This window comes from Actinia tenebrosa, unplaced genomic scaffold, assembly GCF_029948245.1.
Source record: "Actinia tenebrosa isolate PJP-AT-01 unplaced genomic scaffold, QUT_ActTen_1.0 PGA_scaffold1__47_contigs__length_23844297, whole genome shotgun sequence".
Taxonomy (NCBI): Eukaryota; Metazoa; Cnidaria; class Anthozoa; order Actiniaria; family Actiniidae; genus Actinia; species Actinia tenebrosa.
The window spans coordinates 6,969,183-6,996,445 of record NW_028292578.1 but is presented as its reverse complement, the minus strand read 5'-3'; the positions used below and the strand labels follow the sequence as shown (position 1 = coordinate 6,996,445).

General features: G+C 36.7%; 6 protein-coding genes and 1 long non-coding RNA gene across 10 annotated transcripts; 4 read left to right on the top strand and 3 right to left on the bottom strand.

Moving 5' to 3' along the window:
- The first annotated feature begins 8 nt into the window (after nucleotides 1–8).
- LOC116290924 (uncharacterized) lies at nucleotides 9–5,232 on the top strand. Its single transcript, XM_031698050.2, has 7 exons — nucleotides 9–118; nucleotides 227–319; nucleotides 1,468–1,516; nucleotides 2,281–2,414; nucleotides 2,991–3,173; nucleotides 3,427–3,573; nucleotides 3,721–5,232. Exons 4-7 carry the CDS (start codon nucleotides 2,295–2,297, stop codon nucleotides 3,847–3,849), a joined length of 579 nt encoding a protein of 192 aa, XP_031553910.1. The 5' UTR covers nucleotides 9–118; nucleotides 227–319; nucleotides 1,468–1,516; nucleotides 2,281–2,294; the 3' UTR covers nucleotides 3,850–5,232.
- Nucleotides 5,076–10,213, bottom strand: LOC116290900 (uncharacterized). 2 transcript variants are annotated; one of them, XM_031698020.2, is made up of 15 exons: nucleotides 10,046–10,213; nucleotides 9,866–9,942; nucleotides 9,543–9,615; nucleotides 9,085–9,226; nucleotides 8,848–8,985; nucleotides 8,302–8,411; nucleotides 7,968–8,063; nucleotides 7,744–7,827; nucleotides 7,089–7,144; nucleotides 6,674–6,744; nucleotides 6,453–6,558; nucleotides 6,265–6,367; nucleotides 5,991–6,070; nucleotides 5,849–5,923; nucleotides 5,076–5,439 (listed from the first exon to the last, which is right to left on the bottom strand). In XM_031698020.2, exons 1-15 carry the CDS (start codon nucleotides 10,119–10,121, stop codon nucleotides 5,356–5,358), a joined length of 1,371 nt encoding a protein of 456 aa, XP_031553880.1. In that variant the 5' UTR covers nucleotides 10,122–10,213; the 3' UTR covers nucleotides 5,076–5,355. The 2 variants fall into 2 exon arrangements, with proteins under 2 accessions (XP_031553880.1, XP_031553887.1); XM_031698027.2 differs by lacking the exon at nucleotides 7,968–8,063.
- Nucleotides 10,214–10,289: 76 nt separating this feature from the next.
- LOC116290917 (EARP and GARP complex-interacting protein 1) lies at nucleotides 10,290–14,294 on the top strand. The gene is made up of 10 exons (XM_031698038.1): nucleotides 10,290–10,336; nucleotides 10,487–10,570; nucleotides 10,656–10,732; nucleotides 11,278–11,333; nucleotides 11,458–11,629; nucleotides 11,877–11,976; nucleotides 12,048–12,184; nucleotides 12,599–12,766; nucleotides 13,233–13,388; nucleotides 13,948–14,294. Exons 1-10 carry the CDS (start codon nucleotides 10,295–10,297, stop codon nucleotides 14,120–14,122), a joined length of 1,167 nt encoding a protein of 388 aa, XP_031553898.1. The 5' UTR covers nucleotides 10,290–10,294; the 3' UTR covers nucleotides 14,123–14,294.
- Nucleotides 14,295–14,406: 112 nt separating this feature from the next.
- LOC148909782 (uncharacterized) lies at nucleotides 14,407–16,824 on the top strand. 2 transcript variants are annotated; one of them, XM_089032699.1, is made up of 3 exons: nucleotides 14,407–14,697; nucleotides 14,977–15,123; nucleotides 15,206–16,824. In XM_089032699.1, exons 1-3 carry the CDS (start codon nucleotides 14,682–14,684, stop codon nucleotides 16,540–16,542), a joined length of 1,500 nt encoding a protein of 499 aa, XP_088888825.1. In that variant the 5' UTR covers nucleotides 14,407–14,681; the 3' UTR covers nucleotides 16,543–16,824. The 2 variants fall into 2 exon arrangements, with proteins under 2 accessions (XP_088888825.1, XP_088888824.1); XM_089032698.1 differs by having other exon boundaries at nucleotides 14,898–15,123.
- Nucleotides 16,352–19,428, bottom strand: LOC148909781 (uncharacterized). Of its 2 annotated transcripts, XM_089032696.1 has the most exons (4): nucleotides 18,928–19,428; nucleotides 18,534–18,727; nucleotides 18,242–18,405; nucleotides 16,352–18,050 (listed from the first exon to the last, which is right to left on the bottom strand). In XM_089032696.1, the coding sequence occupies exons 1-4, from the start codon at nucleotides 18,941–18,943 to the stop codon at nucleotides 16,868–16,870; spliced, it is 1,557 nt and encodes a 518-aa protein (XP_088888822.1). In that variant the 5' UTR covers nucleotides 18,944–19,428; the 3' UTR covers nucleotides 16,352–16,867. The 2 variants fall into 2 exon arrangements, with proteins under 2 accessions (XP_088888822.1, XP_088888821.1); XM_089032695.1 differs by lacking the exon at nucleotides 18,928–19,428 and having other exon boundaries at nucleotides 18,534–18,904.
- Nucleotides 19,405–21,375, top strand: LOC116290536 (uncharacterized). The gene is made up of 2 exons (XR_004196474.2): nucleotides 19,405–19,650; nucleotides 19,808–21,375. It is a non-coding gene; the product is annotated as an uncharacterized LOC116290536 (long non-coding RNA).
- Nucleotides 21,376–21,875: 500 nt separating this feature from the next.
- Nucleotides 21,876–27,236, bottom strand: LOC116290527 (dimethylaniline monooxygenase [N-oxide-forming] 2). Its single transcript, XM_031697581.2, has 3 exons — nucleotides 26,258–27,236; nucleotides 24,302–24,987; nucleotides 21,876–23,102 (listed from the first exon to the last, which is right to left on the bottom strand). Exons 1-3 carry the CDS (start codon nucleotides 26,841–26,843, stop codon nucleotides 22,770–22,772), a joined length of 1,605 nt encoding a protein of 534 aa, XP_031553441.1. The 5' UTR covers nucleotides 26,844–27,236; the 3' UTR covers nucleotides 21,876–22,769.
- Between the last annotated feature and the right edge of the window lie 27 nt (nucleotides 27,237–27,263).

The following is a 27,263-nucleotide window of genomic DNA, read 5'->3' as shown; positions in this document are numbered from 1 at the left end:
GTAAATGTGAGAACTCTAGTCTTCATCGACTATAAGCTTTAATAATTGTATGTGCAGTTAACGACCGAAAAAGTCTGCTACATTGGTAACACTGTACTGAATGAGATATCAGACTAAGGTACAGATATATATCAAAGCCGGAAATTTTATTCATTTGTGCACTTTTCCTTGGATAGCAGTTTTAACTTTCAACCCACACATTTCTTAGCTCAAAATTTTATTTCAGCATTGATCGTCATGGGAACATGAAACGAATCTTCGGTTATACTAAAAATGGTTTGGATCTGAACATCTTTGACAGGTCTGGATGATAAGCCAGGTAAGACTTTCCTTGTAGCGTTTCTTAAACTCGGCCAAATGAGTAGGACATTCACATTGCTTTATTTGAAAGTCATCAAATTTCCTAGCGACGTTAGCACTAATATATTTTCCCCAGACGTTTTCATATTGATAAGCGTTAGGAAAAAAGTCCTGAATGCTGCTCAAGCGCAGTCATAAACAGACGAATGTTTACAGAATTGAAATTGATATAGCACTGAACTGAACGGAAACCAGCTGTAGACTAGGTCGAGTTGATGAATCTCTTTATGGGCTGTCTGTAACACTAATCAATATATAACCAAGATAAAGTCTCGTTTTAATAGCTTAGTATTATTTTTGAAGACATGAACGACTTTATTCAACTAGTGTAGATACTAATTTTGTGACTTCTTGCAATCGATCGAGCCCAATCTTTTATTGATAACAATAACATAATTCCTTTTAATATTCAATACAGCCAGCGGTACCCTCGGTGTTCAGTATCCTATTCACTTTCTTATATATCCGAAAATAAACCAAATAATTGATTTGCTTCTAATCGTCAAATTGTTTCTGAAAAAAAAGGTTTGGTTCAGATTCTGTTTTACTTGGATACCACTGACATCTAGTTTGGTTTAGCTTATTACTTATATATTTTCGGCTTGCGATAACAATTCGATAAATCTTAAATGGTCAATTTATGTTTGTTTAATCAACAATTAAAACAGCAATTTGAATGGGTAGGTTTTATATTATGTGGACGAATACGCGACACTGCTGTCGCTACTGATGACTAGACTGCCAGAACTGATATGACAAAAAAAGTCACTTACATCGCTAGAGCATGGAAGTGTTCTCTGATCTTGCTTACATGCATTGGGGGTTATTGGACTATCGAGCAACTCTCTCATGGGCTGAGTTTAAAACCTTCTCGCGTTTCTTCATTTTTTGAGTCAAAAGTATACCATTTAGATCAGCTATAATTCAGAGAGAGAGAGAGAGAGAGAGAGATCTGCTGACAAAACTCATAACAGAAAACTCGATAAATTTTAATGTAATGTAACTTAAAGTAATCACTTGAGCGATTGAATGGGATTCAGTATTAGTTCTGCCATACACCGTACCTTTGCTACTTATGCACATTTAACCATGTTTTTGTATCCATAGCAACCATGACTCGGGTCGATTTCTCAAGATGAATAAACAAGTGTTGACGGTAAGAAAAGGTTTTGACCTGGAAATTGCCATTTTTAAGGCTTTCATAATATGTTATTTCACAGAAGCATTTGATCTGAGCCATAACGCATTCTCAGTTCGGTATTTTCCATTAAGATTCCCGTTTTTGAACCTTACGGCAAATGGCTTACATAACCACGTTTTGGCATCGTTTTCTTGTATTTCACTTTTGGTTTTTCAATTATTATTTTGTTTATCGACTACTTGGAGATTTTTACGATTTTTTTTTTCTGTTCAAATCGCCTGACGTTTCACATCGACTTCGTCTTCTCTCGTGATTAAAACGATAGCCGAATGGTAAATGGAATAAATTGATTTTGATGTTGATGTTGATCAACTGATTGGCTGATAAAATCTCTTCCTTTAAGATTTCTCTTATCTTTACGCGTTGCATGGTAGCCATAGGTTCAAGCTTTTAGGACTAAGGAAGATTATACTTATTATTATCATCATTATTATCATTATTATTATTATTATTATTATTATCATCATTATTATTATTATTAGTAGTAGTAGTAGTATCAATTATTATTAATTATTATTTATTTATTTATAATTTCTTGTTAGTATTTGTTAACCATTATTGATTAATTATATATTATTTCTATTTATTATTTGACTAAAGAGGAAGATGTTTTTTAGTAGGATTACTTATCATAATACTTTTCCATTTTTGGCCTATGTTTTATTCTGGTAGATATTTCTATCCACCAGACCGTAATACCATACTTTTCTGTTCCTCAGTTGTGTTCTTGACCATGGATAATGTGTCAGACACCAAACGACCATTCACTCCTGAATTCCTCAGACTACTGAGAAACAATATAAACAAGGATTATCTGAAGTCGTATAAGGGGTTTCTAAGAATGGCACAACTTGTGAGTAGCAATCGCCCTTTCTTGTGTACAATTAATGTTCAATCATGATATCACCGTAAGAGTAGTTTTAACGAGCAATAAACACCTCATACCTCATGGTGAAGGAGTTCGATGATTTTTTTTGGCTTGCACAACAACGGGATCCTGGATCGAGGGGAAGTCTCAAATTCTCTGCCGAGCCTCAATTCAGCTGCAGGGCCTTGCGCCGACTGATTCGGTCCCATTACTCGTGTAGGATTCTCACACATGCAACACAGATCGTGAGAAGTGGATTGAATTGTAATTCTAATAATTATAACTCGGTCACCTATTCTTTTTTGTTAGTTCATGTTATTAGCCTTTAATTTCAGGACCCTTTCCGACGTCGTGGAAAAACCTGAGTCTAGTTGGTATTGCAATGCATTGCGGAAATGTTTTACGGGAGAAAATAGGCACCATCTTGGAAATACATCCCCTAAAACAGCCCCACAATGCACTTTAATACCAACCCTACCCAGTTTTCCCCTCAAAATAGCTAATAAGGGATTCACATCAACGTTATCCTTTCTTCTTTCTCTTACTTTCTTACATACTTAGGTTACCTTGGTGACGGCTTTTTCTGCGCTTGCGCACTACAAGATAATCGTATCCTCTACAAATCTAATGTATTATATATTCATGACGGCTACTACTATTATCTGTCTGGCAAACTTGGTTCTTTTCTGCGTGTCTTTCTTTTCGCTGGACAAAAAGAAACTACCAATTACTTCAAAAAAATTTGTAAGTATAGTTATGTGTAGTGTACTTGGTGATGTATGATGTACATTTCGAAATCGTCATGTCATTCGAAATTAAATTTAGTCTTAAAACGTTTTTGATTATAAGGCGTAGTAAGGGGGGTTCTTCAAGATAACCTTAACCACCACTGGAACAACCCAGTCTTTGATTAGATCATAATGGATGGTGGTCATGCACCCTCATCACGGATCTTTACAAATCTTTCTAACTAAAGTATTCCTTCATTGTAAACTAGATAATCATATATTCTGCATTTTCTGGTCATCTGCTGTTGGTATTGTCGTCTTTATTGGCTGTTGAGGCAGCACAAGTCAAGAGTAATACAACTGTTCAATCCATCACTCAAAAGTGCATTAAATGCAGCAAGATTAACATTGCCGCGGTAAGCCAAAAACCATGAACCACAGAGGTGCATTCTGGTCTAGCTTGGGTACAAACAACACTATGTAATATAATAAAGAAAAGTAGTCTGTATCCAAGCTATAGAAGATCACGCAAGTTATTTAAGATTTTTTCTGTTTATTTTCAGGTGTTTGGCTTTCTTTCGTGGATTCTTTTTACAGTGGAACTGATTCAAAATCTGATGCAATGTAGATGTGGAAAAACAAAAGTTTCTCATGTTGACGTTCAGGAATTTGAGACTGCTGAACATATATAACACTCATTCACTTGTAAATAATGCAAGTTTTTTGATAGTCTTTTGTATAAATGGTACAAAAAAAGATATCCCATTAAGCAAGCAGCTGGACTTGTTCGGCTGCTGATAGAATAATGAAATAAGAGAGGAACCTACAAGCTACTAAAGGATGTCGACAGGATACCGACAGGATACCGACAAGATACCGACAGGATACCAACAAGATACGAAGAAGCTGTGAATGTAATACGACAAGATATGAAAGATAAAAATGAAGTAGAGGCTGGTTTGCAGTCACTGTGCAAGACACGGAACAAAACCACGGTCAACACGAGCCTGCGTTTCTCTTGGTCAGCACGCACAACAAAGAAACGCACTGCGCATGATTCGAGAAACAGTAGAACTATCCAGAAGTATCCAGAACTAAAACATTTGTAAATATGGAAATATTAATGTCCATACTGCAAGAGAGTATAGTATGAAATAATTGTTTTTGCAATTCATCTCTGCTTTGATGCGAGAGTCCCGTGTCCCCCCAAAGAAATGATTAAAAGAGCAGTTTTCGTATGACCGTAAAAAGGCGGTGTCGTATACATGACTTGCCGCGACGTTGATTTTTTTTAGAATTTTGATTGGAGGATCTTTTTCTTTCCCAATGTGATTGGTGTAGCATTGCTGTGACATTGGCGTGACCGTGATGTTTTCTAGCCTTTTGATTGGGGGATTTTTTTCTTGCGCAATGTGATTGGTCGGACAGTGCCGTAACATTGGCGTGACCTTATCCGCGTTGTGTTCGTGCCGTGTTTCAGGCATTTGATTGGACGGAGAGTAAATTCCCTTGCAATGTGATTGGTCTGGCATATCCCTTGCTGTGTCATGACCGTGTTCGTGCTGTGAGCTTTTTACAGTCAAGCTCTAATATCTAGGAGCAGACGGTCATTTTAATTTCTTCCAAATTTTGTCCGGTTTCACAACCTAAACAGCGCTGTCAGCGGCCGGAGTGAACAATAAAAGGTGGACAGACCTGACTATTTTAGCAGATTACATCCCTATAGATTCTTAAGCCCCGCTTACACTAGCGATTTTTTTCCGATTTTTTTTCGATTTTGTGCATAATAAATAATGGTAAAGAATTTACTGGTAAAGTTTTTTCAGGATACCAAGATTTTCCCTAGAAATGTCAAAAGATTTCATATTTCCGAAAAAGAAGACAAAAGGAACAAGTAAAATACGATCTTATTCAGATATGATAAAATCAGGTATCGCTTTATTTATAAAAATTATACCATGACAGGCTGTGAAGCAAAGTGGCAAGAAAATATCGTGCAATTTCTATGATTAACCTTTGGGCTATTTTTCTAGTCAGTAAATATTTACCAAAATAAAAAAATATTTGGTCGAGAAGGACAGAGTCTTTTGGTCTCTTTTGGTCCCTTGGCCAAACTAATTAGTGGTTTACCCATGGGCGTCTAATATTCATTTGTTCATCTATAGTTTATCTATCGGTGATCCTCTCAGTGATCAGTTTTACACGTAGAAGTTCAAGATGGCTTCACATTTTTCTTGTTTTCCTGAGATCAGTTCAGGGTCTCCATTTTCCATGATGTAGCTCTGAGGAAATACAAAAAAGAAACATTTTGTGATTGAGTGAGTTGGAGCTCCTTTCTTTAGTTTGATAACAGGATGCACCTTGGTCTAGCTTCGGAAAATTAACACCATATAAGGCATGATCGTCACCATCGTCACTATGGTTGCTATCGTCTCAATCGTCACTATCGTCACCATCGTCACTATCGTCACTATGGTTGCTATCGTCACTATCGTCACCATCGTCACTATCGTCACCATCGCCACAATCGTCGCTATCGTCACTATCGTCACCATCGTCACTATCGTCGCTATTGTCACTATCGTCACCATCGTCGCTATCGTCTCAATCGTCACATGTTTGTACCCAAGCTGGACCACAATGCACCTTGCTCACTATCTCAGAAAAGATCTATGGAAATGGTTTACTAACCTCTAGCTCTTCTAGTGACGTCAACCCTTTCTCAATCTTGACTCCAATACCGTCATCAAACGATGAATAATGTTCCTGTGATCGGAAAGAAACTGTGTAAAGAAAGAGCTGAGCTCGATTTTTATCTTTTTATTTTCCTTACCTTAACAAGTGAGCTCAGTTTTCCTTCTTCGATCAACTTCATGGCTGACTTGAGGCCTCGAGCAAATGCATCCATTGCCCCTAGAAACATCAACCAACACATTTATTTATTCTCCATTCGTTTGAGAACTAATTTACCGCTACTATGATATAGTGGAGGATTTGGCGGGGTGCACCTTAGGGCGCCATTGACAGCGGCCGCGCAGAATACAACTGATGACGAAAAGAGCAGTGTAACAATGAGAAAAGGTAGGCTGTTGAACCGATTAACCTACCAATGTGAGCAATAAACATATCTTCAACATCAGTTGATTCTCGTCGTACTTTACAGTCAAAATTCAATCCGCCAGGAGCCAGTCCATTTTGTTCGATTACAGCCTGTTGTAAGAAAGAAAACAAATCCATAGCACTTTAAACTCATTAGAATAAAAATGAGAAATATAAAAAGTTTGAGATAACACACCTTCATGACGAATGTACAGTTCTTGACGTCCATTGGAAACTGGTCGGTGTCCCATCCAAGGTCAGGTGATCCAGTATTGGAATCAATAGATCCAAGCAAACCATATCTAAAGGACAATGGAAAATAACCTAATGAGCATGGCGTCCCTCAAGGATCAGTACTTGTTCCTTACTCAAATGTCATTGTCATATGTCGAACCTAACCAAGATCATGTTGCTTACTTGGAAGCCACGACTATATCGTGTTCGTAGCTGTGACCTGCTAATGTTGTGTGGTTAGGTTCGATGTTCAGCTGCAGAAGAATTGATTATAATACAAGTATTAGTATAAATGCAAAAGAAAATAATGCTTACAGAGTTCCTTTCCCTGAAACAAACTGCTCAATGACTTAGGAATGGTTGTTTTTCTTTAACTTACAGCGTTAGCTAATAATACAACATAGTTAGAGAGGGACAGTCCCAAATTCTGAATTCGACCTATCGGCTGCCTTATCAATTGAGTTGCGAAACCATTTAGGCATTAAGTTGTCCACCCAGATAAATGCATTTAGATTTAGATCCCCCCTTTTATAACTTTCACTACTGAGAAGAATGGCAGAAAGATGACTCCACTCTCGGGAGACACAAATCAATTCACCTTGAAATCGTTGTCCAAGCCATAAGTCTTCAAAAAACCAATGACAGTTTGGGCATCTAAAATAAAAGAAGTTTATTTATCACATTCATCATTCGTCATCAACTTAAGATAGCCATTCAATTGAACCAATCATAGAACATAATAAGATTGCTACTCATCCAATCCGTATATGGTCAAGCTAAAGCCTTGTTTTCACAAGCAACGGAATCGGAAGCAACTTACGACGAAGTAAAAAACCAGAAAGCAGAGTCGAAATCGGAGGTGAAAACAGTTCAAATTGCGTGAAATTAAAAGTGAAAATCACTCTTCATAAGCGAAGGAAAAGCATAAGCAAAAGGAAACCTTCCGATCGCTCGTGATTCAACTTCTGATGCGCTTCCAACTCCGATTCCAACACCGTTTTCTGGTTTTCACTTCATCATGAACCGCTTCTGATTCCGTCGCAAGTGAATGAGCCACCTGGTCTTATGGCACTGTTATCTCATACCGTACGTTTTACCCTAGTTAACTATAGTTTTACGCAGTCAATTTATTTGTAACCTAACAGTAAAATCTTTGTGTCACCATAGTAAAGAATTCCAAGCTGAGTTGAATCGCAACTGATTGATTTCTTTTTGCATATTGATATAACATTTTCTTGCAGTGCAATTCTCACCATAATCGTACTGGTGTTTTGTTGGTTCTTTGGGCTTTGGTTCAATCAACAGTTGTCCAGTAAATCCAATTTTCTTCTTGTACGCTAATCAAATAACAATGAGAAGGGAATAGATATTGAGTTAAAATATGACATTCATGTTAAGGCCTTAGGAGGAAAAACTGAGCAACATTTTCTAGGAGATAAGATATGTTTGGAAGGTCAAGGAGAGCACTATATAATACCTATCACCATGCGAAAGAAGTTGGCCATGTGATCCAGTTCACGTTTGACATCTGTATTGAGCAGCGTATGATATCCTTCTCGTCCTCCCCAGAACACTGAAGTTAGAACACAGCACAGCAAGTAACTTTCAATCTACTGATCCTCTTATTCTGCTATTATGTTAATGATTTAAAGCTTGCCAAACGTTGTTTAGGAGAAGGACCCCCACCCCTCTGGTATCTTTTCCAACATTATGGACTAGCAAGGTATTTTATTCCCAATAGAAAGAGACCTCAGTGATCTGAAGTAAACAAACATAAATATGCCTCAAAGCTAAATGGATCTTTTTCTCACCAAAGTTTTCTGCTCCTAATTTCTTAGCAATTTCAAGTCCTTTTTTCACTTGTGCTGCAGCATAAGCAAAGACATGAGCATCTGGATTGGTGGCAGCTCCATTCATGTACCTGATATCATACATATATTATATATATCTATCCTCACTTGCAAAGAATGTGAAGAAGTTTTTCCATTCTCTGTTCAGTAATAGAGGAAGCAGAAAGTGACAAAAGCACGTGAATGAAGTGTGAAAAGAAGCAGCAGTAGGCAAGTGCTTCTGACATTTTTTGAGTACTTTTTGCACTTAATTCTTCCTCTGTACTGTATTACTGAATGGCTCAGGGAGCATGGAAAAAGTTTTTCTATTTGTTTTATTACGTAGACAGAAATTTTCAAAATTCATGTTTTTTTACACTATTTTGCAATAAGCAGGTTGTCCTCACACTGATGGCATCAGCAACTGTGCTTCATTCACTAATACAGTACAGCACAGATCTCAACCATTGATCACAGTGCACATACTATCTAACCTGTATAATAATTTGTCAATCCTCTTATTTTTACCTTGTGTGAGCAAATAAGTTACAAGTTGCCCATAGCAACTTGACCCCTGTTTTATTCTGCAGTTCCAGAGCAAGATCTGTGATTTCATCTAAATTAGCATTTGTTTCTGCCAATGTTTCACCTTCAGGAGCAATGTCCCTGGAAATAAATGAACATTTAAAAAAAATTAGATTCCAAGATTCCATCTGCACACAAATTTTGACTAATAATTTAAATTTCTTTAAAGGTATATGCTACCTGTCATGAAATGTCCAGTATGGAACCCCTAGTTTACTGAAGAATTCAAAAGCTACTCTCAGCCTCCTTTTAGCATTTTCCATGCTGTTGGTTCCATCCTCCCATGGACGAGTTAGAGTAGGGAAACCAAATGGATCTGCACCTAAGACATTACATGATATTACAGAAAATTTTTATTTTCACACAACTTGTGCAGAACTACAGACACTACTGGCTGAGAACCTGTGAAAATCCTGTGGAAAATGTTGTATTGTGTAAACCTATATTTCTGAAATGTCACAGGTTTTTCATAGGATTTTCATAGGTTTTCTGTCAGTAGTGATTGAGAGTACCTAGCAAATTATATGAACATACTAATAACAATGCTTTCTATTGTTGTATGCCTTGTTCTACGAGTTTTGACAATGCATATCATATGTGGGATATTCTGTAGTTGCTCCAACTTAACTATGACCAACCTGTTCCTCTAAATGTGTGCCAATAACAGACTGAAAACCTCAGCCATTCCTCCATAGTCTTTCCATTGATAACCTAAGAAATGAAACATAGGGAAATAAAATATATTATAAATACTAATGTTCGCGATTTTTTATTTATATAATTTTATACTAAATTCCAATTATTAAGAGTGTAGAAATTCTACATTCATCTCTTCTACATTCATCTCTATGCATAGATACTGGGGCTCGTACACGTACACAAACAATAGTGAAGTCATTTGATGGCGCGTTTCTCTGTTGCTTTTTAGTCTACAGATCAAGTGAACACCTTCAATACGTACTTCCTTGGCATTGTAATGCTTGAAGCACAACACATCTGTTGCACCAGCGTCTGGTTTGAACTCAATTTTAGGTATACCTAACGAGAAAAAAGTTTTAACAAATCCCTTATCACATGATCATTAGCAGGACATCATATACTGTACAATGTCTGTCGTACAGCCTGAAATCATCGATCTTGCCTTTAAAATAATCCACGTCTGTGGGTTCACTGCTTGCAATCTTTGCTTTCTTGGTAGACGGTGCAAATGAAGACATAGTAAATGCTGCGATAGTGTAGAAAATTAAAAAAAGAAACAGAGAACAAAAATTCCAAACAAAGCGAGCAGTGGCAGGTACAGATATTCGATACCAAAACACGATTTGCACAGGCGTTCCTCGACAGTACTTGCGCCTGCAAACTAACCAGCGGATGTACGAAGCAATTCAAAATGGAGGACGATTCTCCTGTGATTTACGGCTTAGAGTTTAACGTGAGTTTATTGAATAACTATCCGCAATTTGGACATTTTAAGACCTATACTTGATCAAATGATATTCGTAGTATCTTATATTACGATATTTTCTGTAATCATTGTATATTTTGTTGTCATATTCATTGTTCTACTGTGGTGTTCCACCAGGCTCGAGCTTTGTGCCCCCAACATGCAGAAGCTGATGTTATAAGATTTTTGGTTGGTTCACAGTCACTCAGGTTTGAAAATCAGGTAATATCATATCCTATTATAACATAACACGACCTATCAGGATGCATGGAATATCAACAATTATAGTTATACTTTTTCTCTACAGGTCCACTTGATAGATTTTGACGATGAAAGTAACATTATCAATAAAAATGTTTTTATGCATTCGGTAGGAGAAATATGGTAAGTCTCTACCTTCTCTATTATCATAAATATTGGTTCCCTGTGTAACTGTGTAGGGAGGATGTTTGAGGGTGTCAACTCAGCACCTTTAAGCAATTAAGTAATTTTAAGTAATTTATTCATTCATGTAGACACACAGGAGCTTACAATAAAGTCTCGTTAGAACGTGCACATGCTAAACTAAAATCTAAATAATACAATACAGATAAAATTCTAGATCTAAAAAACCTTCCCTTGTTTTAGACTAGAACGTCAAGGTGCTTTAGACTTGTTTTATTTTCCCCTGGCTGAAACTGATGGAGTTCCTGTGTATTTCACAGAAATATTTCCATGGAAGCATATTGTATGCTTTAATTTGTTAGTGTGTTCTGGCCCTCCATTTCTCTAGGACTCCAGAACTAAAACTACACCAGTGAACTGGTAGTGTGTTCTGGCCCTCCTTTACTCTAGGACTCTAGGACTAGCTCTCTCATGATTTCTTTCATCATGTGTGATTATTTATTAAGCATATCATTAATTTTTTTACATGTTCATTCTTTCTTAAGGTCAATAAATTCAAGTCCAGTTGACAAGAATATTCTCTCAACATGTTATAATAAAGGTAAAAAAAAAAAAAAGAACAAAAAAGAACAAAAATAATAAGTTTCAAATTAATTAATGGTTTTTCTCATAAATAATGCATTTGGGCAGCCTGACTGATAGTTTGCATTCCTTTCACTTTCCAGTAAGTGATAACAAGGCTGAAATCAAGGCAGGAATCTGGAGGATTCCACCAGTTGACGAGACAGAGCCACCACCCCCTGACTCCCCAGGGTTGAGTCACTCATCTGGTGGAGGCTACACTAGACCACTGCAGCTTGTATGTGAACTGGATAATCAAAATGAAAATATGAAAAGGTTTGTAGAAATGAATGGACTGTTTGGTTTGGTTTTTAGCCTTATGATTTCTCTATTTACAAGATGTTAAAAGTTTACAAGATGTTAAAAGTTCTTAAGGTAGAATCTGCAGAAATTATATGCTCTGTGTACCTAAGGTGTTACTTTATATGTAACTTAGATGTAATACAAAAGAGAAAGAGGAGGGGAAAAAAAAAGATTTTGATGCTTATTATGCTAACTTTTCATTGATCATTGATCATTTTAGTGTGTTGTGGAATCCTTCTGGTAATGGTTCTCAAGTCATCTCTGTATCAGAACAACATTTAAACCTTTGGGACATAAATACTTCCACTGCTATTCTTGAAGTAAGTAATACCATGACTGCTTCATCAAGGAATTCAAACATTTTACCCAATGCATTACTTCTTTGTTCCAGTCTGTTGATTCTGCCAACCTTGTTGGTAAAGGTCAACCCAAGTTCACTACAGGAAGATGGAATCCACACCATGGTGGATCACAGTTAGCGACAACCAATGACACAACCATACGAGGCTGGGACTCAAGAACACTAAGGTTGCACTTGTTATTTATTCTCAGGTTTTATGTTTAGCATCAATTTTGACAGCAATTTTGGCATAAGATTGATTGGAAGTCATAGTTTATTGCAATTTTAAGCCACCAATACATATTACACGGTTCGGAAGGGAATAAATAATTTATTCTGCATATATTTTGCAACTATAAAACATATTTTCTCCCAACTTAAGCCGTCAATGTAAACCTGTATTGGCAGCTTTAAATCCCAATATTACCTTCAATTATTTAGTCACCTTCAATTTCCATTTCATTTAAAATAAGAATTTAAGTTTTCATTACTAGTTTTTATTCATTCAAACCTAGAGAGTGTATGTGTATATTAATTTTAGTGTTAATGCTGTGCACCATCATAATTTAGTTCATTGTGCCTTATCTTTTTTTTACCTACAGACAAGTGTACATGATAGAGAATGCTCATGGCCAACTAGTAAGAGATATAGACTTCAACCCTAACAAGCAGTATTACATGGTCAGTTGTGGTGATGATTGTAAGATTAAATTTTGGGACACACGGAAGATTGATGAACCACTGATGGTTGTCTCTGAACACTCTCACTGGTACGTAAAAGTAGCTTTAGAAACAAGTTTGTATTGCTTGATATCAATCAGCTGAATTATTCTCACTACCAGCCTTCAGTGAAGGGCAAACATTGCCTGTCATGTGACATCAACCTGAGAGTATTCTACACCATTGCTTCACATCAATTAGTCGAATAAATCTCATTACCAATGAAGAGGAACCACTGCCCCTCATGCTCCATCATTTATGTACATCTGCATTGAAAATTTGCATTCTGCTGATAAAAACTGCACAAGACTAAATATAATTTCCATTGATTACGACCTATCATATAGTCTGAAGGATGATCCTTTAAATGGCTTTGATCATTGGAAGGCAAAGTGAACCTGGAGTGACTTTGTATACAGGATTATTCTAGAAAGAGAAAAATTCCCAGAAGATTCAAAATAATATCTGTGATCAATCAATCAATCAATCAATCAATAAATGAATGCTTTGTTTCAGGGTGTGGAGCATTCGTTACAATCATTTCCATGATCAACTTCTGCTGTCATCAAGCAGTGATAGCCGTGTTATTCTTCATAATATTATTTCTTTGTCATCTGAACCATTTGGTCACCTTGACAATGAAGAAGATGAGGAAGACAAGATAGAAAAAACGTATGAATGAAACCTTGCTTCTATCAGTTTACTTCTCTTTTAATGCATGCGGATAAATTAACATTTTAATTATACAGCTTCTCATTAATCGCATATAGGTAACTGTCCAATTATTTTCTTAATTGGACAGGTCTTGTTGATATGGGATTAATTAGGCAGCTATATAATTAATAGGTAATGGGATTTCATGCTCCCCAATCAAGAAATAATCAGACTCGAAAAAATTCCTCTGACTGCCAAATTGGACTCATAAAATAAATAAATAAATAAATAAATCACAATCATCCAATTTTGGAAGTCCTCGGAATTTTCCTCGTCCAATTATTTCTTAATTGGACAGTATGGAGTCCTATTACATATACTAATGGTTAATATTCCTTTCAAATGCCAAGTATTTTTGTGTAACTGTTACGTTACCTTATCCATGGGCTAGCTACATTTTTCCTTCCTACTTTTAAAGTAGCAATTCTTGATTACTGTACTTGTTTATTCCCCTGCTACCCCCCACCATTCCAACCCTTAGATACAGCCATAACACTAAGATCATGTTTTCTCTTAGGTCTAAAGATCCCGCTACCGACGGCGTAATAGCAACATTTGATGAACATGAAGACAGTGTTTATGCCTCAGAATGGTCAACTGCCGACCCTTGGGTGTTCGCATCTCTCTCTTACGATGGAAGACTTGTCATCAATAGAGTACCAAGGGCAGAAAAATACAAAATACTGTTATAAGAAGATATAGAAAAAATCGTAAGGGAGTTGGATTGGGAATATACGTTGATAATATCTAGAAATTCGTTGTTTCAATTTCAAACACGATACATACTGGTAGTTAGTATGAAATATTTCAAATAATGTACAAATGTCTATACTAAGATAAATAAAATGCTTGTTTATATAGTAATATGTCACGTGAATTTCACCAGACATCTGGTGGCAGTTGTGCCATTCCTTTTTCACTTACTTCCGCCACTGTACATTTTTACTCAATATCAAGTGTGTCGTTAAATAGGCCCTTTGCAGCTAGTGGTCACGTGCTTGGATACCGCTTAGCAACACAAAACTGGAGAGCAAGCCTTCCAGTAAACAAAAGTTGTAATAGGTCAAGCACGCGTGGTTTTATACGATAGTTTCATCGTTCAAAACGCTTAATCCTTTTGCCCTATCTACAAACACAGTAAGATAATCTTAAATTCTCTCCTTTGGACTCGATTTTTGGTTCGAAGTAACGATATTCTTCGCGTTATCGCGAAAAAATTGTCACCGCCGGCCCGCTCGACGGCTGAAAAACATGGCGACTTCGCAAGGTATGTACTTCAAAACTCTCCTTTTTTTTGGTTTCTTTTCAATTATTGGACTTCTAAAATCTCTAAAATAACAGTTTAGATTGTGAATGGTGATCGATTGTAATTGGACGGCATTTTAATGGACGATTTGTTTATTTTTTGTGAGAGTGATTCCACGTCTAAAGTCAAGACTAACCCATGTTTACATATATTCGCTGTAGATGTTAGAACTCCCGACGAGCCATCACATACCAAGAAAAATTCTTCGTACTGATATTTTTATATTTATTTTTGTTTTAGATGAAGTAGAAACTCAAGACATCTCTATCTTTCCTTCCCTCACCTTCGATGATGTAGGGAGCTACGCTATAGAGAAGTCTGGCTGCACAAGCACTTCGAAAGCGTACAAATTTATGGCGGAACCAGGCTATTTACATGACGTTAAAGGTACTTGATAGCCAAAATGTTTTTTCTATTTCATTATGATATGAATGGCAGACAATTCACACTAATTTTTCCAATTTTTTAGTGATATATACCGACCAGTGCGTGAGAGTTAAATGCAAGTGTTACCGCTCAATGAGGAAGTCTGAACCACCGCACATTTTAGAGGTGTCAGTCCAGAACAACAATTTGACATTGCTGTCTGGGCTGTGCTCATGTGTAGCCGGGGCAGGTGGATACTGCCATCATGTGATCGGGCTTCTTTACTATTTAGCCCTTCTTAAGCAACTGGGACATCGGACATTGCCTGATGAGCTAACATGTACCAGCATGAAGCAGCGTTGGAGCATACCTAGAGGATCCAAAATCGCACAAAAAGAAATACAAGACGTGCTAGTGAAAAAACCCCAACTTGGCGCTTCGTACAGTAGATATATCAAGAGTAATTTGTATTCCCCATCTACCCAGTATCCTACCCTCACAAAAGAGCACTTTAATGGCTTCCAACCACCTTATCCTCTCTTTACAACCATTCTGCCCAATCAAGATCAACTTGGCAATATCCCATTTGTACAGAGCAAGTTTGGAAATGTCCCAAAAGGCTGTGTCCTGTCATATCAACAAAAGATGTCAACTGACTACATCATAAATGATTTTACTTGCACTTCTTTCCCAGAGCTTCCCCTCTCAAGTGCAGAGGACAGATTTAATAACAATGTGTCAATCTGTCTTGACAGTCGTCAACAATCTATATTTGGAACATTGTCTGTGACAACAGAGTCATCACTGAGAGTGCAGCAGCAAACAGTCACTCAAAGTCAGAGTGATGTATGGCACCTGCTCAGAAAAAAAAGGGTAACAGCAAGCAAATTTGGCATTGTCGCTCGCCGGGTGTCACATTTTGACACCCTTGTCAATCAGCTAAACCCCACCAGATTTGTACAAACTGCAGCAATGAGAAGAGGCATTGAACTTGAACCACATGCTGCCATGGTCTATGCTAGCAATGCAAAGGGTGGAAGAGTAAACCTCTTCCCATCTGGGCCGATTGTCCACCCAAAGTGCCCATGGCTAGGTTGTAGCCCAGACAGGAAAGTTTATGACCTTGATGCCGTAAATAATGGTCAGAATCCCTTTGGCTTGTTAGAAATAAAGGTCGTTAAAGAGGGGGAAACATCATTTGACAATGTGAGGTATCTCACCAAGGACCAGAACACTAACCAGTACAAACTGAAAACAACAGACATTTATTATTACCAGATCCAGTGCCAGCTTGGACTCACAGGATTAGAATGGTGTGATTTTTTCAGTTACATTGACGAAAATTTGTTTGTTTGCTCTAGAATTAATTTTGATTCAGTGTTTTTCCAGCAAGCAAAGGACAAAGTTGATAGTTTTTTCTTCAATTACTATTTACATTAATACACTAAGATTTTTGTTGTTGTTCTCAAACCATGGCCAGATTTCTTATGATAACAAATATTATATTATTTTTATTAATGACAAATCAATTCATAATCTTAATTTATTTTTTATTATATTTATATCATATTAGTATTATATTTATTTGTGCTATTTAGATTTTGTGTTTGTTCATTAGTTTTTTTTTTTGAGTTTTCATTTACAAACAAATTGAAATAGTTACAAAAAGCAATCCAAGACACATGATAAACCAACCTGCATTAAAGATTATCTAATGGGTTATGTAAGCCACATTAATCATACATTCACCAACTTCTTACAGACACTATGCCTCATTATTACCATTGGATAAAATAAGTGGGCCTTGAAAATTTGTAAGGAGGCAGGCTACAGTATATAACTGATTGACTGAACCTAAAGTGGACAATGGCACATCTGAATCAAAAAAGTGGTACTCTTTGACTCTTCTTATTGCCCTCTCGACATGAATTCTAAGACTTGCTAGTGTCTTTGTTTTTTGAACATCTGCGGCAGAGAATTGTTCCTGACTTTCAAGAAACGGAGGAATATTTAACTCTACCCGCTTCTCCCTAAGTAAATCTTCAATGTCAAACCCTTTGTCTGCCATGACTGAATCACCAGGTTCTAACAAATCTAGAATGCCGCTGCACCTTGTGATTTCCTTATCACTAATCCCCCCTGTGTAAAGGCTAGAAACGAAGCTAATAGCTCCATTAGGGGTAATGCCTATCAAACCCTTGAGTGTAGTATTACTCTTATAACTAGAATAAAGCTGCGACTGAAGTAGTAGGGAGGTAGGTGTTTGAACAAAAATCTCTGTACAATCTAAAATGACACGTGTGCTTGCATAAAGCTTTTTAAAACCTTCTGGCATAAACCTATCAACATCTTGCCTTGAAGGCCAGATCACTTGACTACCAAGAAGAAAATACAAAAAATTAGTCCATGTGATCAATTTCCTGCAAACTGACGATTTATGTATTTGGAACCTATGAGCTAAATCCTGTCCGAATAGACCTAGTTTGAGGCGTACACAAAACATAAACAATTCATCCACAAGAAGCATATTTCTTGAGTCTGGTCTACTTTCTCTTTCTCCAGAGGCATAACAATATGTCATTTGTGCAGCACATGGCTGCAAAAACTTAAAAAAGAACTGAATATGTAAATAGGATGGGAAACCTGTATAAAATCTTATGATCTCATTGTCTGTGCCAAATCTCTCAAGCCCAAATTTATTAAGTGCTAATTGTTCTGCAGCTTGCCTCTTAATGTCCTCAATTTCTTTTGCAGCTTCAACTTTAACCCTTTTTATTTCAGTGAGGGCAGCTGCAGTTTCATTTCTACTTTGTTCAAGTTGCTTTTGTGCATCTTGGAACTGTGCTCTGAGTGACTGGACTTGTGCTTGTAGGTCATCCATGCTGAAGGTTGTAGAAGTGCTGGGACTATTATCTTCATTGTCATCACTTTCATCTGTCTGAGTGTCTCTGTAAAAAGGTTTTGAAATTATGATGACACTCAGTTCACACTCAGTTCACACTAAATAAAAAATTATAAAAGACTAAATTATTAAAATTATAAAATTATTTTGGTTTAAACCAAAATAAACATCAAGTACAATTCCATCAGTCAAGTCTAAATGAAATGTATTGAAGTAGAAATATGTGATATTCATTACCTATCTACTTGTCGAATTATCTTTCTTCTTGCTTTGGATTTGGTTGACCAGTCAAAGATTGATGGTACAGCTTCTCTTTTTAGCAACTGACGTCCAGAATCAGTGGGAGGATTGTAATCTTCCTCAGTGAAGTGTTTTGAGCACACTCTGGTACTTTTGTTAACCTATTATAAATCAAATGTCCTTTTAATAACAATGTAACTGTATTCAACTATTTTTATCTTCATTACAGTTTTTTAAAGATCCACAGGCAATTCGTATTGTGCATTGATATTGTTAGATTCCTATATACCTTGAAGTGTGGGCCCACATCTCTTCGTATCTTCACCAGCCATTCCTTTTTCAATTGCTCATCCCTTGCACGGCCTGGTAAGCGGTGAAACTTTAAATCAGGATGATATCGAGAATCTCCGTTACACAAGGGAACACAACAATGGTACGAAGAATTTTTCTTGGTATGTGATGGCTCGTCGGGAGTTCTAACATCTACAGCGAATATATGTAAACATGGGTTAGTCTTGACTTTAGACGTGGAATCACTCTCACAAAAAATAAACAAATCGTCCATTAAAATGCCGTCCAATTACAATCGATCACCATTCACAATCTAAACTGTTATTTTAGAGATTTTAGAAGTCCAATAATTGAAAAGAAACCAAAAAAAAGGAGAGTTTTGAAGTACATACCTTGCGAAGTCGCCATGTTTTTCAGCCGTCGAGCGGGCCGGCGGTGACAATTTTTTCGCGATAACGCGAAGAATATCGTTACTTCGAACCAAAAATCGAGTCCAAAGGAGAGAATTTAAGATTATCTTACTGTGTTTGTAGATAGGGCAAAAGGATTAAGCGTTTTGAACGATGAAACTATCGTATAAAACCACGCGTGCTTGACCTATTACAACTTTTGTTTACTGGAAGGCTTGCTCTCCAGTTTTGTGTTGCTAAGCGGTATCCAAGCACGTGACCACTAGCTGCAAAGGGCCTATTCTGAGACTTAATCGAGCAGACTGAGGTCATTTAATTTTCGCGTTTCACTTCTAGTATATTCTGTAATACGGCAGTTGACTATTAACAAGAGTCCTATATATATAGCACTGACAGCTGATACAGATATTTCTACTCAAGCGTTTCGGTCTCTGCAGGCTTTGGAGTCAGCAGGTAATTTTGTGTCATTGTCATTTATTGGCGTAATGCTCTTGAAATAACTTCCAAACTAGCTACCACCAAATCATAAACAACGACAACTCGAATCATCCTGGGAGAAAAACTTGGTTAATTAATAACTAGGAGGCAATCTAGCAATAGAGAAAATATTTTTAAATTTAAAAATAAGTCTAAGATAGCCATATAATATTAATTACCAAGACTGGCATTTAAAGTTCAAACGAAGTCGTTGAAGAAACCACTGAAGTAAGTAAAATTATAACATCACGAGGATCAAAACGATTAGTGTTCAATTAATATATCCAATTGTTTTTGTATGGACAAGTACTGTTTAACAAACCACAGGAAAATAAGAGTTTTACATTCATGCAAGGTTATAGCTGAAGAAATTTATCTTTTGCAGCAGAGAACGAAAGTGAAAGTGAAAGACTAACCGGAGACATTGTTTACAGGTCTTTGCATGTGGGTCGATCAAGAACAAAACTGTGTCTATTTATTTCAAATATAACAAGAAGTTAGACATGAAAGTCAAAGGGATTATTTTGATGCTGCACTTCTTGCATTTATGTTCAATGTATGACAGCAGTAAGACAAAAACAACTAATGGCCTACACGCGGAAATACCAGATGAAATTCCAAGAAAAACATCAGAAAACGAGATTACGTTACCAGGATTGATAGCAATTATTTGCATAGTCACCATCGTCATCATTGCATTAGTTTATTGTACTGTCAAGAAATACTGTTTGAGTAACCAGTCGGCCTCACTAGAAGTGTCACAGACACTAGGCGGAGAATGTTTGCCTCCTACAAATACAAGTACTTACCGTGTAACAAGCCAGGTGTATCCATCCTGTGCACCGCCGGCATACCCCACGGCCAGTGATATCAGCCAATCAGCACAACCAGATAATGATAATTTCTTACCACCTCGCTATTCTTCAATATTCGATGACAATGGACAGGAAATCGTCCCAGTCAACCTATGAATAATACTGATCATAGTGGTAAAAAAGCCACTTCCTTGTACATTGGATTGACAGGGGCCGCGGAGCACCCTAAAACATAGAGGGGGGGGGGGGGGGTAAGATTGGAAACTTATAAGACTACATATAGGGAAAGGGCAAGGGTAGGAGAGGGTGGCTATGCCCCTCCTGCCCAACCCCCTCTGCGGCCCATGTTTGAGTCAGTCGACCGCCTCCCTAACACATCTTCAGTACGTTTTCCCCAAGTAGCTAAAGGTTGCACGCACATCCAAACCCGACGAAGTTTTAAAGACAAGCTTTTAGAATACCCACTCGGCTATACTCTCAGCGCGTTCGCAGAATCCTAAAACTCACTTCTAAAAAGTCGTCTTAAATGGTCTTAAATGAGTTAGGGAAAAATGAAAACGCCAAGAGTAAAAAGTGCACCATCTTTGGCACATAATAGTATTAGAAAAATAGACATGGCCACCGTGTTGGTTGATGTAATAAAAATATCAGACCAAATCTTTCGTTCTGTTAAACCAACATGGTGCTTCTGTCGGTGTGAAGTCTTGAGCCTTAAATGCCATGGTCCCGGAGTTGTTAAATGACGTCATTTCAAGGGGTTATATGATACGAGGTCATATAAATGACTGTCGATTTAGCTTGAAACCACGTTTACTGACAAGCTTCCACCAAATGGCGAATATTTTTGTAATTTTCGTAAATTGAAAATATCCTTTTCCCATTGCAAACCACGTTTTAATCCACGTAAAACAAAATAAAAATCAATTGTAAATGATAATAGTTTTAAAATAATATTGTAAATATGCAGAGTTGAATGAATATGGACCAAATTTTTTGTTATCAAAATACACTTTCAACTTTTTATTTGTTTTCAATAATATTATTTAATCAAATGTACTTATATAGCGCTGCATCCATATGTCCAAAGTACTCATATGAGAAGCTAATCGATTGGTAATAAAATATTGATTTGCAATAATCACGTTGATTGATATAATATGTCCACCTATTGTTGATTGATTGATTGATTGATTGATTGATAAGCTTTCACCAAAAATAAGACAGTTACAAATGATAATATTAATATATATTACTAGGTGTGCAAAAACAAAATGAAATGATGAGTAATAATAATATGAAAGTGTTGGTGAGGGTGTCACAACAGAGCCTGGCTCCACATAAACTGTACCCTTTCAAAATAATAGTAATACAAAGATAATACTATCAGATTGGCAAGGATGAATGGACAAATAAACATGGTGCATGGTGTAAAGGTCGAGACTATTAATACTATATTAAAAACACTTAAAATATGTACTATTAAGATCTATACTCTATATGTAATATATAATAAACGATGGCAAAGAAAAAACATTTAAAAAAACTGCCGACTCAAGTACCGCCATTAGAAGCTAGTAGCAGCAGAATTATTGGCATGGAGGTTACGACGTGAGGAGCACTTAGTGCACACAGACTTCCAAGTATTAAAGTTATTTAATCTCGTGCCAATATGATAATGGAAAAAGGTCTAATCTGAGCAAACGTTCCTGATATGATACAGTCCTTTGACTAAACGTTGTCGTTGATCGGATCATCCCTACGCGCCTAGACCAAAAAGGATAACGGGTAAATTAACATCAATAATTAATTGTTCTCTGTCAGTCGGTGACAATCGCACAATGGGAATCAAAATGCACATTTGCCTTCGCATTTTACGCAAGGAAAACAAGAGCCGTTTTACATCATATTCCATCAAGGATGTCCCAAATATCGACAACGTGCAGACGCTAAAAGATTATCTGCTTGAGCGCTGTTCAGACGAGTTATCGCCGGCTACAGATAGTAGCTTTAAGATAGGTTATTTTGGGGATGAAAGCCAAAAATTTAGTATTTCCAGTCCAGTACAACTTGCTCAAGACGTGTTAGATAACATATGAGGCAGCTAGTAACTGTGAATTAATTATCCCCACGATCCTTTTCGGTCTAGGCGCGTAGGGATGAAGCCGATCAAACGACAATGTTTAGTCAAAGGACTGTATTTCATCTGACGATTTGATCCCTAGAATGAATGAAAGATACAGTAGAGTCTTAAATGGAAAGCATTATTTGTCTCTGTTCTAATTTTATAGCTCCATTGAACTGTTCAAAATGGCGCTTTAGAAAACCAACTCTTCAAGCATTTCTGCTACGAGGTGTATTTGAAGTTCTACTTAGAGTAAAACATTCTAGCATCTGTCTGCAAAATCAGTTAATTCAATGATTGTCCCTGGTTTTATATCATGTTCAGTTGGTAGAAAGACTTACATTCTCAATTAAACACCTACATGCACATAAAAACCCCTTTTTTATCAGGCTAATATAATGTTTTCCAATCTATTTAACTTTTAAAAGGAACATACCAACAACTAGAACAAACAAAGCCAGTAAAATCCAATTGAGAAACCTTCTAGCAGCACTTTTAGATGACTGATGCTCTACGACTGTTCTTGTTCTTAGTGGGGTACGTATGCTATCTTCAACATCTTCTATGACTTTCCTAGCACCAGACCAAGGGTGTGGTCCAACAAGGCGGTACTGCGCAGGTATACATGGACCAAAGAAACACTTGATTGCAAACCCAGGATCTTGGAAAAACATCTTCCACAAATTGGGCTTGGCACCAATTAGTGAAGCTACATCATCCATGTAGTCAATGTAGCTGTTGATCTAGATGTGAATGAAACAAGAAAACTGTAGTCATCACATAATCTATATTAGCTATATTATGGTACTACAGTGAAACCCCGTTAATCCGGCCACCGAAGGGACATTCAAAAGTGGCTGTTTTAACGGGTTGGCCGTATTAAGCGGGCTGTCAAAAATATGTTAAAAACGTGTTTTATCAATCAGTACGAAACTACTAAACAAATTAAGTGCAATAATGCATATTGTATTTTTAAATAATGTTTCTAAAACTTCTGATGCTATTGAAGCTCAGTTATAACTCAACTTTAGTAGTACTTTAAAACTTTAAATTATATTGTAGTACAGGACTGTAGATATAACAGTAGAACAGAGAAAACAGAGTACAGTAACAACTACTTTTTATCCAGCCTCGAGTCAGTATGGCTTCAAAGGAAGCTTCATTCGTCTGTACATCACCCCAGACAGGCTATCAGCATGGCTCGTTTTAATACTGTACTGTTATAAAATAAATGCGGACATACTTTAGCGCACCGCGCTGTACGTGTTTCTCTGTTTGAAGTTGTTGTTTTGATTCTGATTCTACAAACAGCATTACTGTAGAATGTTAACCGTATGAATAAAAGAATCACACATTTTGCAGTAATAACTTTACAGTATTTAAACGGGTGGCCGTATTAAGCGGGTACATTTTACAGTAAATGTATGGGCATTTCGTCAGGACCCAAAAGAGCTGACCGCAATAACAGGGTGGCCTTATTAAGCTGGTGGCCGTAAGGCGGGGTTCCACTGTACCAGTAATTGTGCGCATTTTTACCCTGAAATTCAATCATAATTTTTTTATCACCATATTAGATACTCTGATAAGTAATCACACAGGATGCTGAGAGAACAAGGACAGATGCAGCCAAAATATTAGGGGGGGGGCTAATTGAGTTTAGGGGGGGCTAATTGAGTTCCTTCGGTCAACACAACGGAAAACAATAAAAAAAGCATCTAATTCTTCAGTTTTGTTTTGTTTTGTTTTTCCTGCTGAAAGGGACTTCAGCCCCCCTTTGCCCCCCCTGGATCCGCCCTTGGAGAACACAAGAGAGGCATAGGAAATCATCTAAAATGGCATATGATTTCAAACAGTCAGAGTGCACATTGAAAATCAGTTATTTCATAAGATCATTTAGGCATGGCCATTCTATTTCCTAAAGCTATGAAACAAATATCCTTACCAGAAACTTCACACTGCTTGCTTTTCCATACTTTTCCATTTTGTCATGGTACTGAAATGCCAAGATGTCTTTGTTCATTTCTTCTTTATTCGGCAGAATACATTCACCATTAAAAACCTGAACAGCCCAGCGAGCTTGCAATTCTGTTAAAGGTAATACTGGACCCTTGACTCTAAAACATCCAATGACAGCTAATGTTGGTTTGCTTAACTCAGGAGAAAAAACAGCTTTGTAAAACTGGTGTGACTGGTTTGGCTTGAACATGGATGCAGGAAGAACTGGGCATTGAGTATTGAATCCAGTAGCAAAAATGACTGTATCAATTGCATCAATGTGGTTGCCATCCTTGAAAAATACTTGTTTCTCTTTGAAGTAGTCAATTTCATCTTTAACAATGATAGAACCCACAACAATACGATGTGGGAGCTCGTCATTAATAACTGCAAATTGTACTCCTGGATTATCTACTGGTTCTAGACCAAAATTTGCCAAGTTGTAAATGGATTTGATCTTTGCTTCGAAAAGCCAAGACCTGACCTTTTTAGGAATTGAATTAATTGATCTGCGAAAACCATACATATCAATGGGTTGTCCTCCAGTTGAAAGGCGTGGCAGAATCCAAGCGCCACGCCTTGTGCTTATGTATACTTGTGCAGCATGCCTACTAAGTTCACAAGCAATATCACCTAATGATGTCAGGGGAAAAAGAAATAAAATCTTTAGTGGTTCAGCATTTTGCAAATGCATGGCTATATATATATATATATACAGCCATGCATTTGCAAAATTCATGGCCACTTCCAATATATATTATATATACGAGTATATCAGAAGCGTATCAAAAATTATGGGATATTCTCCCTTATATTTTTTTTTCGAGTTGTCTATCACTAGGGCTTTCTGAAAGAAATATCAAGAAAGATATCTTGCCCTGTCTGATATACTTTCGACATACTTTTATTTATATTTGAAAAGGCCAAACTTTTTGCAAATGGCTGGATATGTATACATTCTTTTATATATATTACATATATTATTATATATATTATATATATTACAGCGATATGCAGAAATTCTGATCCTTTTGTACATATATACAAGTATATCAAAAGTATATCAGAAATTATGGATTATCATCACTGATATTTTTTCAGGTTGCCTATCAGAGATGGTATCCCATAATCTGTAATATAGTTTTGATATACTTTTGTGTATATACAAAAGGATCAGAATTTCTGCATATCACTGTATATATATATATACACTCGATTGCAGAAACATTGTATAAATTAGATATATGTATAAATGTATACCACAATGTTTCTGCAATCAAGTGTATATATATTTATCAAACTCATTAATAATTCATAAGGAAAACACAACAGAAATCACAACCGTGAAGAGTGTTGTAAATCTGATACAAAACTGTGTTCATTTGCATAAAGTTTAAGTTGGATGTTCTTGGCCAGATTCACTTTAATTTTGAAAATTTTAGTGAAACACAAAGGAACTAACCTAGACGTTTGATAAGTCATATACAGTATTTGTGTCCGTGTTGTATCAGATATACAATCACTCAGCTACGCCTCATGGTTGTATATGTGATACAACATGGCCACTCATACTGCATATATTACATATATATTATATATATATATATATATACTGCAGTTTGCATAAGCTTTGACCATTTATATATATATATACAAGTATATCAAAAGTATATCAGAAATTATGGCATGTCATCCCTGATATTTTTTTCCAGATAGCCCTAGTGCTAGACAACTCGAAAACAATATCAGGGATCATATCCCACAATTTTTGATATACTTTTGATATACTTGTATATATGCACAAATGGTCAAAGTTTATGCAAACCGCAGTATATATATATGTTTATCTATTAATACTTATTAATGGCTATTAAGTGCAACAAGCTTCAATAAGCTTATATACCTGCAGTGTTTCCAAGTCCAACAACCAGTACACGCTTTCCTTCAAATCCTTTAAACGTCTTGTACTTCTTGCTGTGAATGATTTCCCCGGTGAACTCTTTGATACTTGGTATATCAGGTATGTATGGCTGTGAATAAACACCACTACACACCATAACAAAGTCATACACTACAGCAACTACTTCTTTGTTTTCCGCCCGTTCATCTACATAATGTACTTCCCATCTTCCAGTATCCTCATAATCTTCGCTCTTCTTTATCTTCTCTATGCGGTGATTGAATCGTATCCTCTTTGTTAGATCGAACTTTTCTGCATAATTTTCCAGATAACGCTGGTAGAGATCTGCAGGCAGATAATTCGGCATATCTTTAGGAATTGGGAAATCACTGAAGCAAGAGAAATGCTTGCTGGTGTTCAAGATAGTCGATTTTTGGACGGTAGATCGATCATCTTCTGTGAAGCGCCATATTCCACCAATCCAAGAATCCCGCTCGTAAGCCGTTGGTTCTAAACCAGCATCAAGGGCATTCTTGATAGACCCTAGACCACTAATTCCTGCACCGATAATGGCTACCTTCTTTGCCATACTGGCCAACTCTCCGATACAGTCTAGGCGTCTTAATCTGTAGAATCTTCAATATCTCAAACCTTATATACGAACTATATGCCTAAATTATTTTGCTCTTAGGGTCTTTAAGATATATCTTTTAAGCTCTTTAACATTTTTTCCCTACATCTGCGCCTTAGACTTCTTGTTCAGACGAGCAGACGACGTTACATTTTTTGTAAAGTAGCTTGGGCTGTCTGTGGTCCACGTACAGGCACCACAGGTAGCCCAAAAGGGGTTCTTGCTCATCCCACCTCAAATCGAAGGGTTCATGTAGTAAAGCTATTGTATCTTTTTCACGTAAATCGTCCTGTTACACATTTAATAAAGGTGTACCCATTTGGTGTTAGTTTCAATGCTCCAGATTTGATTTGATTTGTTTAATTCATTTTATGGAGC

Coding starts and splice junctions, on each gene's coding strand:
- LOC116290924 (XM_031698050.2), top strand. CDS start 2,295: ATGGATAATGTGTCAGACACCAAACGACCATTCACTCCTGAATTCCTC. Junction 3,174..3,426: donor CAATTACTTCAAAAAAATTT/GTAAGTATAGTT, acceptor ATTGTAAACTAG/ATAATCATATATTCTGCATT. Junction 3,574..3,720: donor GCAAGATTAACATTGCCGCG/GTAAGCCAAAAA, acceptor GTTTATTTTCAG/GTGTTTGGCTTTCTTTCGTG.
- LOC116290900 (XM_031698020.2), bottom strand. CDS start 10,121: ATGTCTTCATTTGCACCGTCTACCAAGAAAGCAAAGATTGCAAGCAGT. Junction 9,943..10,045: donor AGACGTGGATTATTTTAAAG/GCAAGATCGATG, acceptor TTTTCTCGTTAG/GTATACCTAAAATTGAGTTC. Junction 6,559..6,673: donor GATATAGTCGTGGCTTCCAA/GTAAGCAACATG, acceptor ATTGTCCTTTAG/ATATGGTTTGCTTGGATCTA.
- LOC116290917 (XM_031698038.1), top strand. CDS start 10,295: ATGGAGGACGATTCTCCTGTGATTTACGGCTTAGAGTTTAAC. Junction 11,977..12,047: donor CTTCCACTGCTATTCTTGAA/GTAAGTAATACC, acceptor TCTTTGTTCCAG/TCTGTTGATTCTGCCAACCT. Junction 12,185..12,598: donor TGGGACTCAAGAACACTAAG/GTTGCACTTGTT, acceptor TTTTACCTACAG/ACAAGTGTACATGATAGAGA.
- LOC148909782 (XM_089032698.1), top strand. CDS start 14,898: ATGTTAGAACTCCCGACGAGCCATCACATACCAAGAAAAATTCTTCGT. Junction 15,124..15,205: donor CTATTTACATGACGTTAAAG/GTACTTGATAGC, acceptor CCAATTTTTTAG/TGATATATACCGACCAGTGC.
- LOC148909781 (XM_089032695.1), bottom strand. CDS start 18,809: ATGGACGATTTGTTTATTTTTTGTGAGAGTGATTCCACGTCTAAAGTC. Junction 18,406..18,533: donor ATGTGGGCCCACACTTCAAG/GTATATAGGAAT, acceptor GATTTATAATAG/GTTAACAAAAGTACCAGAGT. Junction 18,051..18,241: donor ATAATTCGACAAGTAGATAG/GTAATGAATATC, acceptor ACCTTTTTACAG/AGACACTCAGACAGATGAAA.
- LOC116290527 (XM_031697581.2), bottom strand. CDS start 26,843: ATGGCAAAGAAGGTAGCCATTATCGGTGCAGGAATTAGTGGTCTAGGG. Junction 24,988..26,257: donor TGGACTTGGAAACACTGCAG/GTATATAAGCTT, acceptor TGACATCATTAG/GTGATATTGCTTGTGAACTT. Junction 23,103..24,301: donor CAAGCAGTGTGAAGTTTCTG/GTAAGGATATTT, acceptor ATTCACATCTAG/ATCAACAGCTACATTGACTA.